This window comes from Hemiscyllium ocellatum, chromosome 2 (genome assembly GCF_020745735.1).
Source record: "Hemiscyllium ocellatum isolate sHemOce1 chromosome 2, sHemOce1.pat.X.cur, whole genome shotgun sequence".
Lineage (NCBI taxonomy): Eukaryota > Metazoa > Chordata > Chondrichthyes > Orectolobiformes > Hemiscylliidae > Hemiscyllium > Hemiscyllium ocellatum.
In genome coordinates, this window is record NC_083402.1 from 101,332,865 (window position 1) to 101,353,424 (window position 20,560).

The window sequence follows — 20,560 nt, forward strand, 5'->3', positions numbered from 1 at the left end:
AGGAACTGCAAAGTTAAATATTGATCAGAGTCAAGCAAAACAGTGACATATTTTGCAAGCACACCAGTAAATAAGGCTAGGATAAGATTGTAGCCATTAAAGGATAAGCATAGTAGCAGATGTGTTAATTTCTTAGCTTGCGTTTGTGTTTATCACGGAGACCAAATTGTCTCAACAGCAATAAGATCATCTCATATAACATTTCCTTATAATATGATAGTTGGTTTTCTATTACACGTGTGACAACTTTGTGAAATCTTACTATGTTAAAGAGGCCTCATAAATGTCCTTGATTATTGAAATAAAACAGACAAATATGGCATTGAGTAATGAGTTGAATAATGACATAAGAGCATTTAATATAAATGGAATATATTAAATTAAACAAACTGAAAGAGGACAGAATCCCTGGACATGTTGGATTCACATTCACACATTTTAAAAGAATCGAGGAAAGAGATAGTAAAGGAACTTTCATTAGCAATGGGTAGCACTAGAAGACTGGCAGGCAGCTAACAAAATGCATGTATTTAAGAAGGAAAATAGAACCTGTCGAAGGAATTATAGACCAGCCATCTTAAAATTGATAGTCGGAATAATAATGGAATCCCTACTAAGGGAGAAAATGAAAAACACAAGTAGAAATAAAAGTAGAAACCAAAAAATATAAATGTTGGAAATTCAGAAGATACAATTTAATTGGATTTTTGAAGACCATGATTAAGATGCCCTATACTAGACTAATATACAAGAGTAAAAGATGAATGTCAGAATCGATTACTAGTTGACATGAGAAGTTGCCAGAGAGATTCAGCAGAATTCTTGCAGCATCTGTGTGGAGAAAAGAGGGTTAACATTTTGAGTCCGAAGATTCTTGATCAGAACTGTTGTGTTGATCTTTGAATAAACTATACTCCGAGTACTGCATACATTGGTGAGGCCTGTTCTGGAATACTGTGTTCACTTCAGGTCACCCAGTTATTGGAAGGAAATTAATAAGCTGGAGATGGTTCAGAAGAGATTTACCAGGATGTTGCTGGGTATGAAAGGTTTGAGTTATAAAGAAAGGCTGGGACTTCTTTCACTGGAGCGTACCAGGTTAAGAGGTGACCTTATAGAAGTTTGTGAAATAGTGAGAGGTATTGATAGGGTTAATGGTAGCTGCCTTTTCCCTAGAATAGGGGATTAAAAGACTAGTGGCTACATTTTTAAGATGAGGGAGAGAAATTAAAACAAAAGGGGAAATATTTTACACAGAGGGTCTTTCGTGTGTGGCATGAACTTCCTTGAAAAGTGGGTGGATGTGTGAACAGTTACACTGTTTAAAAGATGTTGGATAAGTATATGAATACAAAAGGTTTGGATGCATAGGGGCCAGAAGCAGGCAGATGGGGCTAGTTTAGTTTCGGATTATGTTTGGCATGGGCTGGTTGAGCAGAAGCGGCCGTTTCCATGCTATATGACTCTAAAATATAAAACAAAATCGAAGGCTGAGGGGTGACTTGAGAGAGACCTTCATTATGAAAGATTTTGAGAGATTGGATCAGCATTCCCTCTAATTTTCATTCTAGCTCTATGAGCCTTCAAGGTCCATATGTGGTAGCAACTTATAGAACTGCAAGTCATTGTCAAGATCAGTGTGCTGATCATTGGATATGAAATAGTTGTGCGTCATGCAGCTGAGAAGGAACAATGTTGGAGAGAATGTGGTTTCTTTGAGAGAGGAGCATGACCAGAAGCCATCAGTATAAGAGAGTCACCAAGAAATCCGCTGTGGAAGTCAGAAGAAACTTTCTCATTAATAGAGATTAAACTTGCTACCACATGGACTGGTTGAAGCAAATTAGCTACATACACTTAGAGGACAAGCTAGCCAGGTGTATGAAGAAGAATGGAAATAGAGCATGGTGATAGATTTAGTTGAGAAGAACTTTAAACAGAGGCATGAAGTGTTTGGGCTGAATAGCCAGTTCCTGTGTTACCCATCTTATACAATCCTATAAATAACACAAGAAAGTTGTTCTCTGATCAATGTCTAATAGATTCCATTTCCATAGGATGGAAGGATTAAGGTTGGGGATCGTATCTTGGCTGTGGATGATGAACCCGTTGTAGGCCATCCTGTTGAAAAGGTATCTGTATATTATTCTATTTTGTCTGTCATATTAACTAATCACTTCTCAATACCACATTTAATTAATAGTTGCCCTTCTATTGTGAACGGGGGAAAATAAATAATAATGACTTGAAAGAGTCCGCATTATAGAAGAAGAGGTGCTGAGGGTCTTGGAAACGCATAAAGGTAAATAGATCCATGGTACCTGATCAAGTGTATTCCAGGGCATTGTTAGAAATTAGCGAAGAAATTGCGGGGCTCCTAACAGAGATATTTGAATCATTGACAACCACGGATGAGGCTAATGTTGTGCCTTTATTTAATAAAGGCTGCAAGGAAAAGCCCAGAAACGATAGACTGGTGAGTTTGATGTCTGTGGTGAGTAAGTTGTTGGAGGAGATTCTGAGAGACAGGATTTACAGGCATTTGGAGAGACAAAGGCTGATTAGGGATAGTCAGCATAGTTTAAGCATGGGAAATTGTATCTTATAAACTTGATTGAATTTTTTTGAGAATATAGCCAAGAAAATAGACAAAGGCAGAGTGGTAGACCTTGTCTACATGGACTTTAACAAGGTCTTCGACAAGGTTCCTCATAGTATGCTTAGTAAAGTTAGATTGCATGGGAATCCAGAGAGAGCTGGCAAATTGATTTGATGATTAGAGACGGAGGGTGGTGATAGAGGGTTATTTTTGAGACTGAAGGCCTGTGACCAGCGGTGATCCGCAAGCACTGCTGCCTCACAGCGCCTGAGACCCGGGTTCAATTCCCAACTCAGGCGACTGACTGTGTGGAGTTTGCACATTCTCCCCGTGTCTGCGTGGGTTTCCTCCGGGTGCTCCGGTTTCCTCCCCCAGTCCAAAGATGTGCGGGTCAGGTGAATTGGCCATGCTAAATTGCCCGTAGTGTTAGGTAAGGAGTAAATGTAGGGGTATGGGTGGGTTGCGCTTCGGCGGGTCGGTGTGGACTTGTTGGGCCGAAGGGCCTGTTTCCACACTGTAAGTAATCTAATCTAATCTAGATTGGTGTTGCATCCACTGATGTTTGTCATTTATATAAATGATTTGGCTGAGAATGTGGGAAGCACAATTAGTATGTTTGTGGATGAGACCAAAACTGATCATATAATGGACAACGAAGAAGGTTACCTAAGAGTACAACAGGATCTTGATTAGCTGGGCCAATAGGCCAAGAAGTGGCAGATGGAGTTTAATTTAGTTAAATCCAAGGTGTTGCATTTTTGTAAGGCAAACCAGGGCAGCATTTAGAGTTAATGGTAGGCCCTGGGCAGTGTTGTCGAACGGAGAACTTGTAGTTCAGTTCCATAATTCCTGAAAGTAGTGTTGATGAAGAAGCGTTTGGCACACTTGCCTTCATTGGTCAGAGCATTGATTATAGGAGTTGGTACATGTTGTGGCTGTACTCGACATTGGTGAGTATTGTATACAGTTCTGGTTGCCCTGCTTTAGGAAGGATGTTATTAAATTGGAAAGAGTGCAGAAAAGATTTACAATGATGTTACTTGGACTAGAAGGTTTGAGTTATAAGGAGAGGCTGGATAGGTTGGGATGCGTTTCCCTAGGGCATAAGAGATTGAGGGGTTACATAGAGGTTTATCAAATCATAAGGGACATAGATAAGGTGAATAGCCACACTCTCTTTCCTAGATTAGGGGTGTAAGAAGCTGGAGGGTATAGTTTTAAGTAAGAGGGGGATGATTTAAAAAGGACCTGAGGAGTAATGCGTTCACACAGAGGATGGTGAGTATGTGGAATGAATTATCAGAGGAGGTGGTGAATGCATTACAATTAAAAAATGTAAAAGACCTTTGGACAGGTACCTGAATAAGAAAGGTATTGGTGCTTATAGGCCAAACACAGGCAACTGGGGCCAGTTTAATTTTGAGAAACTTGGTAGGCATGGATGAGTTGGACTGAAGAGTCGATGTCTGTGCTGTATGACTCTATAGCTGTATACATATTTGTTCAAAGAAGGCCTTGCTGAGGCACCAATTAATTTGTATGCATTTTACAGTTCTTGATGAATATTTGGTAAAAGGAAGTTTCATCCCACTGATGGGCTTCAGCTAAAAAAAAGTTCCTCAGGCAATACATTTTTCTCTCAGTTAAGAATCATTTGAGTGTTAAATCATTTCAGTTCATCCTTTGAATCTGCTTTTTTCAAGTTTATTATTATATCTGAATTTCAATGCACTGATGTGTCCAAGATCATGCTAAATTTCATTATGGCCATTGTTACCCATTGATGCCTCAAATTTCATTTTTCCTCTGCTGTTTCAAGTCGAGATGAGTTTTTTTTTCCCTCCTCTTGTTCTTAACACACTGGTCACCTTTGAAGTTACTGTGTTTCTTATGTTTGCCCCGATCTCGTGACTGTAATCTGCGTTGAGCTAATTCATTTTGCTTCCAGTAGATAGGATGATGGGTAGCACCAATGCAGTTCATGATGGCATGTAATGCCAGCAACATTGAGGAATTATTTATATTAATATTGTTGCTTTAAGCTTGTTGCGTGATAATCCGAAGTTAATTACTATGAAATAAATTGGTTCTTTTTATCAGCCAGTATCATGTCATTTTTAATGCAAAGCAATTAATTTATATTAATTACATGTGAGCATTCATAAATTGCTGGGATTTTCCTAGGTTATAAGTTTGCTGAAAAAAGCAAAGAATACTGTAAAACTAACCATCAGTTTGGATGAAGTGAATGTACAGACATCACCTGTTTCCACTGCTCCATTCGAGTTTAAAAGCATTCAGCCTCCTTCAGTACAGAATATTGCTGAATCAGCTGATACAGATTGCAGCAATAAGGGTAAGCAATATTTAAATACATACATTCAATGTAAAGTATATTTAGCCTCTTATGCATCCCTTGATTTTCTTTGCCTCTCCATTGGTGGCTGTGCTTTCAACAGCGGTCTGGAATTTCTTCCTGAACTCGCTCCATGTTTTCCTGTTGCTTAGCACTTGAAAGTCACCTCTTTGAGTGAACTTTCAGGTACCTGACCCAAGGTCACTTCTTGCTCAGTATAAAATATTGTCTGATAACGTTCATTGAGAACACATTGATTCATTATGTTTAAGGGATTCTACAAATGCCAGTTGTTATTTTTCGCTTGTAAATTAACAGCCTGAAAAGACATTTTGTCAGCAGTTCCAACTCAGACTTTCCTTTATACAGGCTGAAGTTCTAACGAAATATTTGGATACAGAACACTAGTCCACAAAATGAGTACAAATTGAGAATAGAAAAGGTTTCAGCGGATTTAAGAGTTTGGATGCCTGAAGTAATAACAAAAGATCTCAACAATCTGTTGTCAAAAACTTCCTATTACACAATAGCCTTGAGACACTTCGAAAGTCATAATTTTATTTATTATAGAATTATTACATTAATTAGGTCCCTGTTTTACTGAATTCAATGCCTTAAAATATTAGTAGATGTTGTGCCATGTAACATGGAGAATGGGGTGAAATAGAACTCTGTACTACTTGTTTTAAGGCAGCTACAAGATCTCTTTAAGTATCAGGATGGCATCTGCAAGGATCACCCACCAGTGACATTCAATAGAAAATACTGTTGTGTTTGTTGCATTTCTGGCTCTTTCTGCAATTCAGTGAGCTTTGGATACTTTTGTGGCATAGCTTCTGTAAGAAATATCAAAAACTGTCATGGTTAAATAGATATTAGTTTGGACTTTGCTTATAAGACACAGACACACACACACATGCACACAACCCCGGCAACTGTCATTGAAAGAGGGTGTTTTGGAAAACTAAAATTAACATATCAATATCTGCTGTATTCCTTTGCCATTTTCCATTGCTAATTATAGAATCATAAAATCCCTACAGTGCAAAGGCCAAATTGGCCCATCGAATCTGCACAGGCCCTTGGACAGCAGACCCACTTTATCCCTGTAAGCACACATTTCTAATTCACCTAGCCTACACATCCCTGCGCACTAGTGGACAATTTATCGTGGACAATCCATCTAACCTGTACATCTTTTGACTGGGTGGAAGCCAAAGCACCTGGAGAAAACCCATGCAGACATTGGGAGAACATGTAAATTCCATGCACGCAGTCACCCAAGGCTAGAATCAAACCTGGGTCCCTGATGCTATGAGACAGTAGTGCTATTTACTGTTTTGCCCTTCTCCAGTCTCAGTTTCTATTGTACCAATGCTTACTCTAACTGTTTCATTCTTTAAATATTTATTGAAACTCAAGCGAACATTTTTTATATTTCTGGCTAGCTTTCTTTCAAACAGTTAATTTTTCTTTTTTGCTGTTTCTATTTTTCGTCCAATCTTCTGACCTGCTATCTTTTATTGCACATTTTTTTCTTTAAGTTTGATATTGTCTTTAACATTTCTGGTTAATCATGGATAGTGGATTCTTGAGATTTTTCTTACTATTGGACTGTAATTTTAACGGTGATTTATGTTATCTGAAATATTCCCTTAATCATATTACTAAGGAATGAAACACAAGCATCTGTTCTGCCTTTTGTGTCAAAAGTGAGAGGTGTCTACATGTGCCAAAAACATCAATTTGCATATGTCACATTGGATACAGGAATAATCAACGCATGTTTGTACTATTTTTCTTTTCTCCTTTTTCTGGTTTTGGTGTATTTTGTCAACAGTTGTTTTTTTTTGAGAGGCTGCTCGGTTGCAGGATGAATAAAAAATGTTTTCTCTTAATACGGAGCATGATAACGAGAATACTTTTGCTTTAATCGTAGGTGCTAGAATAGCTATACCTCTATGGTGAACCAACCCCATGTCTGCATCCACATCCACAGAAGAGGGCATGAATAAAAATACTATCTTAAAATAACTTAGACATTTGCAATTTTTGAGAAGATTTGTAGCTCAGGATGAGGCTCAGGTTGTAAGTTTGCTCGCTGAGCAGCAAGGTTTGTTTTCAGAAGTTTCGTCAACATGTTAGATAATATCAGTGAACCTCCAGTGAAGTGCTGCTGTTCTGTTCGGCTTTCTATTTATGTGTCTTGGTCTGTTAATGTGGGTGATATCATCTCTGGTTCTTTTTCTCAGAGGTTGCTAAATGGGGTCCATATCAATGTGTTTATTGATGAAGTTCCAGTTTGAATGCCAGGTCTCCAGGAATTCCCATGTGTGTCTCTATTTAGCCTGTCCTAAGATGGATGTTTTGTCCCATTCAAAGTGGTGTCCTTCTTTGTCTAAGGATACCAGTGATAGTGGGTCAGGTCTTTTGGTGGCTAGTTGGTGTTTGTGTATCCTGGTGACTAGTTTTCTGCCTGTTTGTCCAATGTAGTGTTTGTCACAGTCGTTGCAGCATATTTTTAGACATAATTTAGACATAACGAAAAATAGCTTAAGTTAGAAGAAACCTGCGGAATGAACATGCAAATCAAAATAAAAAACACTTTTGTTGGTTTGGGGCAAACCATTGATTGATTGAAGGAAATTTCAGTATTTGTACCAAGCTTACCTTTGTGAGCACTTATTGCTTGACAGTGTTTCAGACTTCAGTATTTTCCACCCATAAATGTCAGGAATTAAGAGTACAGTGACTGATCATCATGTCCAAGGTGAAACTTCTTCTAAGTGTCAGCGTTTTAAGTCTGATGCATGAATCGTCTGCTGTGCTATAATGTGAGTAAGATGCTGAAAAGAAGCCCTCCACCAGGGTTTTTCATACCGTACAGAAGAGGTTATTTCATCACCTCTCCAAATATACACGGTATTTATCTGTAAGCACATTTTTTGAGTCAAATAGTTTGTATTCTGCTCATTTTGCATAACGAGAACAGAATTTGTTTTCATTATGATTAAAGGATCAAGCAGAGCTTCATCTCCTGGTTCTTCATCTTTCGATATATCCTCTTGTCCAATTGTCCCTGGACGAGAAACAACAATTGAAATTTCGAAAGGATGTACTGGACTTGGGCTGAGTATTGTTGGAGGAGCAGATACATTATTGGTGAGCACATTTGATGCATTTAATCCCTTAAATTCTAGTATCTGTAGTTTTCAAAACACTTTTTACTAGTTATTTTATGAAACAGTTCATTCATGTTGAGTGTATTGTTTGCTAAATCTGTTGTAAGTATTAGAACATAGAACATTACAGCGCATTACAGGCCCCTTGGCCCTCGATGTTGCACCGACCTGTGAAACCAATCTGAAGCCCATCCAACTTAAACCATTCATCCATATGTTTATCCAATGATGATTTAAATGCCCTTAAACGTGGCGAGTCTACTACAGTTGCAGGCAAGCATTCCATACCCCTACTACTCTCTGAGTAAAGAAACTGCCTCTGACATCTGTTCTGTATTTATCACCCCTCAATTTAAAGCTATGTCCCCTCGTGCTGTCCATCACCATCTGAGGAAAAAGGCTTCACTATCCGCCGTATCTAACCCTCTGATTATCTTATATGTCTCAATTAAGTCATCTCTTAACCTACTTCTCTCTAACGAAATCAGCCTCAAGTCCCTCAGCCTTTCCTCATAAGGTCTTCTCTCCAAACCAGGCAACATCCTAGTAGATCTCCTCTGAACCCTTTCCAAAGCTTCCACATCCTTCTGTTAATGTGGTGACCAGAGCTGCATGCAATACTCCAAGTGTGGCCACACCAGAGTTTTGTACAGCTGTAACGTGCTCTTGTGGCTCTGATACTCCATTCCTCTACCAATAAAAGCCAATGCACCATATGCCTTCTTAGCAACCCTATCAATCTGGGTGGCAACTTTCAAGGATCTACACACATGGACACTGATATCTCTATGTTCATCCACACGACCAAGAGTCTTACCATTAGATCTCCTTATTCCTGTTGCTGCTTCCAAGATCATTCACCTCATACTTTTCCACATTTAACTCCATTTGCCACCTCTCAGCCCAGCTCTGCAGCTTATCTTTGTCCCTCTGTAACTTGCAATATCCTTCGGCATTATCCAGAACTCCACCGACCTTCATGTAATCCGCAAGTTTACTAACCCATCCTTCTATGCTGTCATCTAGATTGTTTATAAAAATGATAAACAGCAGTGACCCCAAACAGATCCTTGCCCTACACCACTAGTAACTGAACTCCAGGATGAACATCTCCCATCAATCACAATCCCCTGTGTTCTTCCAGCTAGTCAATTTCAGATCCAAAACCACCAAATCCCCCTCAATCCCATGCCTCCGTGTTTTCTGCAAAAGCCTACTGTGGGGGACCCTGTCAAACACCTTACTGAAATCCATATACACCACATCAACTGCTTTACCCTCATCCACCTGATGGTCACCTTCTCAAAGATCTCGATAAGCTTTGTGAGGCATGACCTCCCCTTCACAAAACCAGGTTGACTATCCCTAATCAACATATTCCTCTCTAGATGATTGTAAATCTTATCTCTTAAAACCCTTTCCAACACTTTATCCACAATCAAAGTAAGGCTCACTGGTCTATAATTGCCAGGATTGTCTCTACTCTCCTTCTTGAACCAGGGGACAACATTTGCTATCCTGTAGACAATGACAACATAAAGATCAAAGCCAAAGGCTATGTAACTTCCTCCCTGACTTCCAAGAGAATCCTATGTTAAATCCCTTCCGGCCCATGGGACTTTACTTTCCAGAATCGTTAGTGCCTCATCTTTGTGAACCTCAGCCTCATCTGGTCTAGTAATGTTGATTGGTATTATATGCTTATTTGGGAAGAAAGCCCATTAACTATTAGAATTAACCTAAAATCTCCCCCGCAGACAAAAATGTTCTAGCTGTATTGTTTTGTATTTGTGTACTATTTTGAAATTATACAGCTCATCCACAATGTGAAGGAATCTTTCGGAAGACTGGTGGCTTCAGGAGCTTGAAATGCTCTAGGATAAATATTATATTTAGTTTGCTGTGTGTGAAAAGTCCATAGAAGAAGTTAGGTCTTGGAGGATTGCATGTATTTAGCAGAGCTTGCCCACTTTAATCATTTAGCTTCAATAGATGGAAAAATGGTTGATTTCCCATAAGTATGCAAGAATCTCACTGCCAGTTTCACTCCACATCTGTGTTCAGGTTACTCTTTATATCAACGCACAAGAAACGTGAAAATGTAACCCAATTTTCATGGGAACCAATAATATAGCCAGAATATGTGGGCAGCACGGTAGCACAGTGGTTAGCACTGCTGCCTCACAGCGCCAGAGATCCGGGTTTAATTCCCATCTCAGGTGACTGACTGTGGAGTTTGCACATTTTCCCCGTGTCTGCGTGGGTTTCCTCCGGTTTCCTCCCACAGTCCAAGAGAATCCTATGTTATCCATAGTATTAGGTGAAGGTGTAAATGTAGGGGAATGGGTCTGGGTGGGTTGCGCTTCGGCGGGTCAGTGTGGACTTGCTGGGCCGAAGGGCCTGTTTCCATACTGTAAGTGATCTAATCTAATCTAATGTTTGAGCTTTGAATGGAAAAGGTTTTCACGGTGGAGTTTTAAGTCCACCGTGTGCATCGCTTTCCACCAGGAGTCCTGTCTAAAGTTGTCAGCCTGAATGATAAGGTTGCCTGCTAGTTGGATGAAAACCACTCTGGAACAGGCTCAATCTGGATAGGAAAAATTGATCCATCAAGTTTGAAGCTTGATCCTGAGAAGGTTCAGTTCCTGATCCAGTAGATGGCAAGACACAATTCTTAAAACCAGAGGATCCAATTCCATATGTGCGGTTGTATTTGAGTGGAGAAGTGTGAACTAAGGCGAGTAGCTTGCTTGTTTTCCAGGCTGCACACCTGCTCCTAACATGCAAGCTGTGTTGAAGAGGTCAGTAGCTTTACCCTGAAATTGCTCCTACCTCAGTTTTGCTGCTGGGTTAGCCAGGATCTTTGGAAACCCATGTGCTCAAGAGTTAATCCTGCAATGTATTTAAACTTTGAGGCTACTGATCACATTGCTTTGTTTAAATTGATGATTTGCATCTTGGGAATGGCTTGTATACCAGTTCCTTTCCCCTTTCCAAAGAAAGTAGAAATGGGTGAATTAGGATTAGGTTTACAATTTTTCAAGTTTCAGCATTTTAGCAGATCTCAAAACATGTTACTAACATAAGTTAGTAACAATGTCCATGGATATCCGTCATTGCAAAACTGGGATTGAAATTCTACCTCCTGATACTTCAGAATTGTTTAAATCACTGTGTGGAATGCAGTGTAACATTTCAACCCTGCACTTAAATTGAAAAGCATTTTGTTAAAACTGAACACACTAAACAGTCACATAGAAAATGAGAGTCATAAATCATGTAAAACAAAGATTGAGCCCAAGGTAATTAGAATTATGAAAACAAAAGAACGACAAGAAAGGCATGCCATCAGTAGATGGAAATTACCTGTGTAAACCTAACTACTTGGATAACAACGTTGAAGGTCTTAATGCAGGCTAGAAGGCTCAATACCAATTAATCCAGTACCAGATGGAATTCATCTCCAAGAATCAAAGGCTGGAGAGAAGCTTTGTGAGACAATGTCATTGAGGGAGTTAACTGTAGATTGGGAACAGGCCTATGTAATGCTCATATTCAAAATAAGTCAAGTATTTCTTGAGAATTTATAATGAATTAATGTTGAGCAAATTAAATCAACTCGGTGAAACTAAAGTAATTATTGTAGTTTAATGGATGGACTCAGGAGATAAATGTTTATTATTACAACTCAGAATTTCCTTAAAACTTTGTAAATATTTAATACCAAGTTATGGTAGATTCATGGGTAGTGTAGTAGCTGATACCTTTCAACTAACGGCACCTATTTTCTTTCATTAAAAATTTCTTCATGCTGTTTATACATATTTAATACTTGTGCTGTTGATCTGCAATTGGGAGCAAATGTGTATATACTAACAAATTTTGAGGTTTTGGAAACAGTCTATCAAACATATCTCAGTTGTTCAATTTATATCAAGTACTGTTTCATCTGAATTGTATTTGCAGGGTACCATAATTATTCACGAAGTCTATGAAGAAGGAGCTGCAGCCAAAGATGGCAGATTGTGGGCTGGAGATCAGATATTGGAGGTAAAGAAGGATAGTCTTGAAAACTAATTTACTGATGTTAGGTTGTGACTGAGAAAACCGACCAGTTACATTGCAACGTTTATCATGCAACATCATTAATTTTTTAAATTGAGCATAAATTCCGTCAAATCTTTAAATTCATGAGAAAGGCTAAATCAAAAGTATTTGAATGAAATACCAAGGTGGGTAATTCAACCTCTCGAATCTATACCATCATCAAAATCATGATCAATCATCTAATTCAAGGAAATTTTCATAGGAACATAGGAACTAGAAGCAGGACTGGACAATTCAGCCTTGGGCCCCCTCTACCATTTAACATGATTATGGCTAATCTTATCCTGGTCTCAACTCCACTTTCCTGCCTGATCCCCATAGCTCTTTATATCCCACTTCTAATCAGAAACGTACCTATTTCTTTCTTTAACCTGGTCTGCCTCCATTGCACTCTGTGACAGTGAGTTCCACAGATTCTCTGAGAGAAGTGGTTTCTCCTCATCTCAGTTTTGAGCCTATTTCCTCTCATTCTATATCTATGCCCTCTTGTTCAAGATTGCCCCACAAGAGGAAACATTTGTTCAATGTGCACCTTATCAATCCTGTTTAGCATTTTATATACCTAATTCTTCTGAACTCCAGTGAGTACAAGCCCAAGCTGTTCAACTACACCTCATATGATAGCCCTTTCATCCCTGGAATCAACCTTGTGAACCTCCTCTGAACTGCCTGTCGTGCCTACACATCCATCCTCAAGTACGGAGATCAAAACTGGACATGATATTCCCAATGTAGTCTCAACAATATATCTAAGTTGTTCAATTTATGTTGAGTACTGTTCATTTTATATAATTGTAGCAACGCAACTTTTATAATCTAGTCCTTTTGCAACAAATGCCAGGATTCCAGTTTTCTTCCTTATTATATACTACACCTGCATACGCACTTCGAGTCATAGAGTCCTACAGAGACAGTTCCCTTGGGCCCAAACCGGTCGACGCCAATCACTCTCCCCATTTCCCTACACCTGGCCCATATCCTTCCAAACCTTTCCTATCCATGTATTTGTCCAAATGTCTTTTAAATGTTATTAATGTACCTAGCTCAAACACTTTTGCTGGTAGCTCGTTCCTTGTGCATATCAGCCTCTGTTTAAAAAAGTGTCCCCTTAGGTTCCCTTTTATTCTTTCCCCTCTAACCTTAAACTAATGCTCTCTAGTGTTTAATTCCCCAACCCTGGGAAAAAGACTGAGTGCATTCATCCTATCCATGCCTCTGATGATCTTATATAGTTCTATAAGATTCCCCCACAGTCTCCTATGCTCTAGCCTCTCTGTAACTCAGACCATTGAGTCCTGACAACATCCTTGAAGATTTATTCTGCACACTTTCCACTTGAATAACATCCTTCCTATAGAAAGGTGACCAAAACTGAACACAATACTCAAAATTCAGCCTCACCAATGTTCTATACAACTGCCAAATAACTTTCCAACTTCTATACTTGGTGCCTGACTGATGAAGGCCAGTGTACCAAAAGCTTCTTTATGCCCTGTCTACCTGTGACTGCACTTTCAAAGAACCAATCACCTGAACCCCCAAGGTTCCTCTGTTCCACTGCACTCCTTAAGGCCCTATCTTTCACCATAAAACTTCTATCTTCATTTGATTTTCCAAAATGCAAGACCTCACGCGTCTCTAAAACTGCATATGCTGTTTCTTGGTCCGCTTCCCCAGCTGATCAAGGTCCTGCTGCAACTCCTGGTAACCTTCCTCATTGTCCACAATACCTCCTATTTTACAGTCATCTGCAAACTTACTAATCATACCTCGTACATTCTCATCCAAATCAATGATGTAGATAACAAACAACAATGGGCCCAGCACTGACCCCTGAGGCACACCACTAGTCACAGGCCTCCAGTCCGACAAGCATCCTTCCACTTTAACCCTCTGCTTCCTACCATCAAGCCAATTGTGTATCCAATTTGCCAGCTCTCCCTGGATTCCATGTGATCTAACCTTCCAGAGCAACCTACCATGTGGAAACTTATCAAAGGCCTTACTGAAATCCATATATCACTCTGTCCTTGTCAACCTTCCTGATCATTTCATCAAAAAAAGGTGTGATCTCCCACGCACAAAGCTATTCTGACTATCCCTAATCAAACCCTGTCTTTCCAAATGCATGTATATCTTATCTCTCAGAATCTTCTCAAGCAACTTACCCAACACAGATGTTAGGCTAACTGGCCTGTAGTTCCCAGGTTTTTCTTTTCCGCCCTTCTTGAATGAGGGCACAACATTCGCTATCCTCCAGTCTTCTTGGACCTCACCTGTGGCTAATGATGATACAAAAATATCAGCCAGGGCCCCTGCAATTTCTTCTCCAGCCTCTTGCAGTGTTCTTGGATATATTTGATCAGAACCAGGAGATTTATCCAACTTCATACATTCTAATGCATCCAATACCTCCTTTACTGTGATATAAACGGTCCCCTATATTTGACCACTAACATCCTCAAGTTCCCAAATTTTCATGTCTTGTTCCACAATAAACGCAGACGAGAAATATTCGTTGAGGACTTTGCCCATTTCCTTCAGTTCTACTCATACATGTCCACTTTGGTCCTTGAGGGGACCTATTCTCTCTAGTTGTTCTTTTTCATTTAATATACATAGATTACCTCTTTGGATTCACCCTAATTTTCTCAGCCAAGGCTATCTCATGCCCCCTTTTCACCCTCCTACCTGATTTCCTTCAGTTAACTCCTATATCCCCTATATACCTCCAGGGATTACATTGATCCCAATTGCCTGACCTGAACCATGCCCTTTACATTTTTCTGGTTAAAGCCTCAATATCTCTTGCCATTCAGGCTTCCCTATTCATGTCAACCTTGCCGTTTACCCTTAGATGAACATATGGATCTTGAACTCTAGCTATCTCACTTTTAAAGGTCTCTCACTTGCCAAAGGTCCCTTTGCCTGCAAACAACTACTCCAATCAGCCCTGCAAGCTCCAGTCTAATTCCATCAAAAAGTGCCTTGCCCATTTAGAACTCGGATCTGTGGAGAGTTTTGTTCCTCTTCATAACTGTTTTAAAATTAATAGAACTATGGCCACTGGTCCCAAAGTGCTCTTCCACTGTCACCTCCATCACCTCTCCTACCTTATTTCCCAAGAGTAGGTTGAGTTTTGTCCCCTCCCAAGTAGGACCCTCTACATACTGCTTGAGGAAACGTTCCTGAACCCACTTAACAAATTCCATCCCATCTAACCCCTTGACATTAGGTAGCCCCAGTCTATGTTAGAAAAATTAAAATCCTCTACTATGACAACCCTATTGCTCCTGCAAGTCTCCCCAGTCTCCCTGCATATTGTTCCTCTAATTCCTGTTGAATATTTGGGGCAGTATAGTACAATACCAATAATGTCACCATCTCCTCCTTATTTTTTAGCTTTATCCACAAAGCATCGCTGGATGATCTTTCATTTACCCCGATTCATGCACAAAGACACTCAGATCCCTCTGCTCTTTGGATCTGCTTCCCATTTAAATAACAATTTGCCTTTTTATTTTTCCTTGGGATAACCTCGTACTTATCCACATTAACCTCCATCTGCCAGATAGTGGTCCATTCTCCTAGCCTATCAAATCCCTCTGTAAACTCTTTATCTCCTTCATCACTGGTTGCTTTCCCACATATTTTAGTATCATGCAGGAACTTGGCTATGTTATACTCTGTCCCTGCTTGCAGGTCATTTATATAGTCTGTAAATAGTTGAGGTCCAAGAACTGAACCCTGCAACATCCTACTAGTTACGGCTTGCCATCCAGGGAAAGACCTGGTTAACCTGACCTTCAGTTTTCTATCAGTCAGCAAATCCTCAATCCAAGCCAATATTCTACACTTAATCCCCTGGGACCTAACGTTATGAATCCGTCTCTTATGCATTATCTTGTCAAATGCTTTCCGGAAGTCTAGATATACCTAATCCTCATTACCTAACTTGATGGTTGCATCTTTGTCGAGCACAACTTGCCCTTTCTGAAACTGTGCTGATCCTGGTGAACTGAACTTTGTTTGTCTATGTGTTCAGTTATCTCTTCCTTCATGACTGACACCAGCAATTACATTATCTGCTTCTAGCCTCTAGCCAGAAGCATCCCTCCTGCACCTGCCTTTCAAGCAGTGAGTTCCAGACAGGTTTGGCCTCCACATAACAGTCCTGTCATCTCTGGAAGTTGTCTGTCCAGAACATTCCTTATAGCAAGATTTAGTATGTGGACTATATCTCTCAACAGCCCAACAGTATACATGGAGATTATTTGACCCATCCTGCCTGAAAGCTGACTAGTTTCACTTTGTGCTCTTCATCCTCTTTGAAAGTTACTATTGAATTTGCCCTCAACACCCTTTCAGAAAACGTGTTCCAGCTTATAAAAGCTTGTTTTCTGTGAAGAATCGAGTATTTAAATAACTTGTTAGATTTATTAAAATCAACGTGCATAGTATCATGACCATGATGATTCCCACCCAAGTAAATTCCCATGTGCAAATAGTAGGTTTTTCTCATCTGTGTTTTATTACTTCTAAATGGTACATCCCCTGTGGCTTTAGCAGAGATTTGGCAAGGCCAATAATTCCCTATTACTTTTGGGTTTTGGAGATTGAGAGAGCCACAAAGACTCTTGCGTCTGCAAGAGCAGCGATGGCCAAAGGACAGGAAGGATTGTGTAGAGAAGAGTGGAGAAGAAAGGCTTGAGAACTAGAAGTACTTTGAGCAAAGTCCCAACTTCCATGTGCTCTTTAACTACCCTCTGTATTTTTATACATGTTTGAAATTCCTTGCATTTTTCTGACAGCAATAGTTAGTAAGTACTTGGTTGTTCTTCATTCTGCCCTATGGAAAAACTGGAATAAGCCAATATACACTCATTTACCCACCGTATCTAATCTTTTCTTTGGAGATATTCATCGGCATTAATATCATGGTATTCTTACTGGAGGTGGACTCCTCCAAATTTTCTCTAAGTGTGTTCCCGGAAAGGCTAACAGAAGCATGCACGTTTTCTGCTTTTGCAGAGGTTCGGGATGATCCCCAATGTTCAACATTTACATACTGAGCATTGTTTGCACAGTTCTTTGCCCTGCTTTGGTTGAACTGCTGTATATCCTGATATGTGGGTATCTGACCTTGTAGAAGGTCTGCATGAGTCATGCAAAAGAGCATCCTCAGCTGTTTGCCTTCCTCTGAGGACTCTTCAGCTGCCTCCTGCTGCTGCTCCTGTATTATACTCAAAGAAACTATAGGAGACATAGAATACGAATTACTGCTAACATGGGATAAAAGCTCAAACTCCAGATGGCATTTCATGATATTTCAGTAAGTAGTAACGTCAATTTCAGACTCTCCCAACATGCTAATCCCCAAATCCTGTACCTCCATTGGTTGGTGACCCAAGTGATCGTCGGTCTTTCCCCTCCCTCCCAGCATTTCCAACTCCAATGACTCCCTTTCTCAACACTAAACAAAGAAGAGGACTCTTCCCTTACAATCTTGAATATCTAACCCTGCTATTACACACTCACCTGGTGTTTGTCAGTTAGGGACAAGAGGCAGTATTTAAGTGAAGCATGGAAGTTAAATTTCTTCACACTTAGCACTCTGAATGGTTGTCTACTGTTGTCAACATATCCTGAGTTCAAATCCATCATTTGATCCTCTGGGCTTGAGGTGCTGTGAAATATAATCTTCAATGGCCCTGATATTAAGTGGATAAGCAAATAAGGTGCTAGGAAGCAAGGTTACAACTGCAAGGCCCTCTGGGACCAGGTACATGGTTTCCTGTCCATCTTAAGAACAGTCACTCTCTTAAGTTACATGATGCAGTATATTACCTGATGACCAGTTGGATTAGGCGTGAACCATGGTGGGAGGTCATAGTTGTGGTGACTGTCCCCACCATCTCATTGTGGGAGAAGCTTGGGACTGGAAACAAGAAGGTGAGAGATTGGGGCTGTGATCTGGAGGAGCTGGGGGTGGGGAGGTGTGACGTTGAGTCGTGTCCTGGAAGCTGGGAGCATCATGATTCCCATTTTAATCAGGAGGCTGCAGAGCTGTCAGATCAGAGATTGGGGGTTGCAGATTAACCTGGTGAGAAAAGTAGTCAAGGCTACATATGAAGAAACACGGCCATAATTTCATCTTGGCAAAGTCAACATATTTGCCCAATTATGCTGCAGGTCTTTCTTTTAATATGATAATGATATTTTCATTTAACATTCCATTATATTTCTATAGGTTAATGGAATTGATTTGAGAGTTGCCACTCATGACGAAGCAATAAATGTTCTGAGACAAATTCCTCAAAAAGTACAGCTGACAGTCTACAGGGATGAAGGCCATTATAAGGAGGAAGATATGTATGATTTGCTGATTGTTGAATTGCACAAGAAACTAGGGAAAGGTCTTGGACTCAGTATTGTTGGAAAAAGGTATCAAAGAAATTCTATTCATTAGATTCAAATCTGATTGTGCAAAATAATAATTTGTAAATTTCCTCGTATGAAGAACTTCGCAGAGACCAACAGCGTTTAAGGAGAAATTCACACTTCTCATATTATCTAAAATACCACATAAGATTTCATGTTTCAAATAAAAAATACTTCACTGTTCGAGAGTTAAACAAAACTTAATTACATAGTTTATAAGTACATCTGCTTCAGATTGGAAAACCTCAACAAACACTGACATTTTAACTGCTTTCTGCATTTGCCTCCATGTTAGAGATCCCTTCTGCATGACAGAGTCTCGAAGATTCATTCACCAAGGTTTGCATTCTACAATTCAGTTTGGTTTTTCCTCAATATTCCAGCTACTCACTCAGTTGGAAGATCTCTTGAGGTCTTTCAACAGCTCAAGTTTGTGGAATTGCCCAGATCAAGGTTAGGTCTCACTCACATTCTTGATGAGTGGCCTTTCAATCATACTCCTGTTGGTTTCTGATAGCCCTCTGCCATGGTTTCAACTGTTCTACACCACTTTGCCAATTCTCTGTCTGTGCTATTTCCAAGATATATCTTAGTGTTTCCAGAATTCCAACCAAACCTCCAAACATTTGGGGCAGCAAGCAAGCTAATTCTCAAACCTCCCAACTGAAAATATCCACTTGTAAGGCCAAGCAATCAGAGAAAATCAAATGGAAGAGAATGGTGAGGAGCTACTGTTCTAATCGAAGAGTTCTCCTGCCAGAGACTGGTGAATCTGTTGGCAACAAATATTATAGGAGAGTAAGGGCAGTGTGGAAGCCCATTACTGAATCACAGGGCCTGCCTGCCTTGAGTGCAGTACAGGCTTAGGAACTGACTTGAGCTAAGGCCAGGATTGATGACACGTTTGATCATGATTATAAGTACTTTTGGTCAGGAACAAAGGTACGCTTAGTTAGGGCCACCTTTAGCTGCAATTGCGTTCGGGGACGTGCCTTTACACAAGGCCAGGATGGGGAAGGCCACTTTTACCTGAAGCTGGGATAGGGGAAGCCACATTTAGCTGAGGCTAGGATACAGGAAACCTCCTTTAGTCAAGGCAGAGATGAGGGGATCCACCTTTAACTGTGGCCCAGTTGTGCTTGGTAGAGACTTTCCTTTAGCCAAGACCAGAATTAGGAGTCACTGGTAGCTGCATTCACGGTTGAGGATTGTGTTTAGTCAATGCCAGGTTCAATGTTTACTTGCAGCTGCAGCTGGGATCAAGAATGTCTTTAGCTGGTCCAGAGTGTGGATGGACACCATGTGTGGCTACATGGGGTTGGAGAATGAGCCTGTAAAGAGGAGTGTTGGGAGTTTAAGAGACTGTAGGTTGAGATGGATGTTGCAATGTGAGAGTAGATGGAAAAGTGGGCTGGAAGAAGGTGTGAAGGGCAAAGTTGGCTACAGTAGATAGGAGAAAGTGAGGTCTGCAGATGCTGGAGATCAGAGCTGAAAATGTGTTGCTGAAAAAGCGCAGCAGGTCAGGCAGCATCCAGGAGATTTGACATTTCGGGCATAAGCTTTTCCAGCAACACATTTTCAGCTACAGTAGATAGAAAGCAGTTTCAAAACTGTCAGCAACATAATCCTGAACTCATTACAATCCAAGAAAACTTCAAATCGCTGCTGTAAATGATTCCTTGCAATGAAGATTGAGATGCATTAAAGGGGCTGGTAACTGTCTGGTTAAAATCTGATGAAGGGGCTACTCTCCTAAAACTTGTGATTTCAAATAAATCTGTTGGATTATAACCTGGTGACAAAGAGGGTCGTTCTGGAAAAGCATAGCCAGTCAGGCAGCTTCCGATGAGCAAGTGAGTGGACGTTTCAGGTATA

At 40.2% G+C, this 20,560-nt stretch overlaps 1 protein-coding gene across 1 annotated transcript in view; it reads left to right on the plus strand.

Moving 5' to 3' along the window:
• The window catches only part of LOC132824441 (multiple PDZ domain protein), a 381,408-nt gene that overhangs the window by 329,635 nt on the left and 31,213 nt on the right, over positions 1 to 20,560 (plus strand). The window contains exons 38-42 of the mRNA XM_060838941.1: positions 2,058 to 2,132; positions 4,784 to 4,955; positions 7,972 to 8,117; positions 12,104 to 12,187; positions 18,495 to 18,688. Coding sequence (XP_060694924.1) covers positions 2,058 to 2,132; positions 4,784 to 4,955; positions 7,972 to 8,117; positions 12,104 to 12,187; positions 18,495 to 18,688 — 671 coding nt within the window. The remainder of the gene's footprint in view (positions 1 to 2,057; positions 2,133 to 4,783; positions 4,956 to 7,971; positions 8,118 to 12,103; positions 12,188 to 18,494; positions 18,689 to 20,560) is intronic.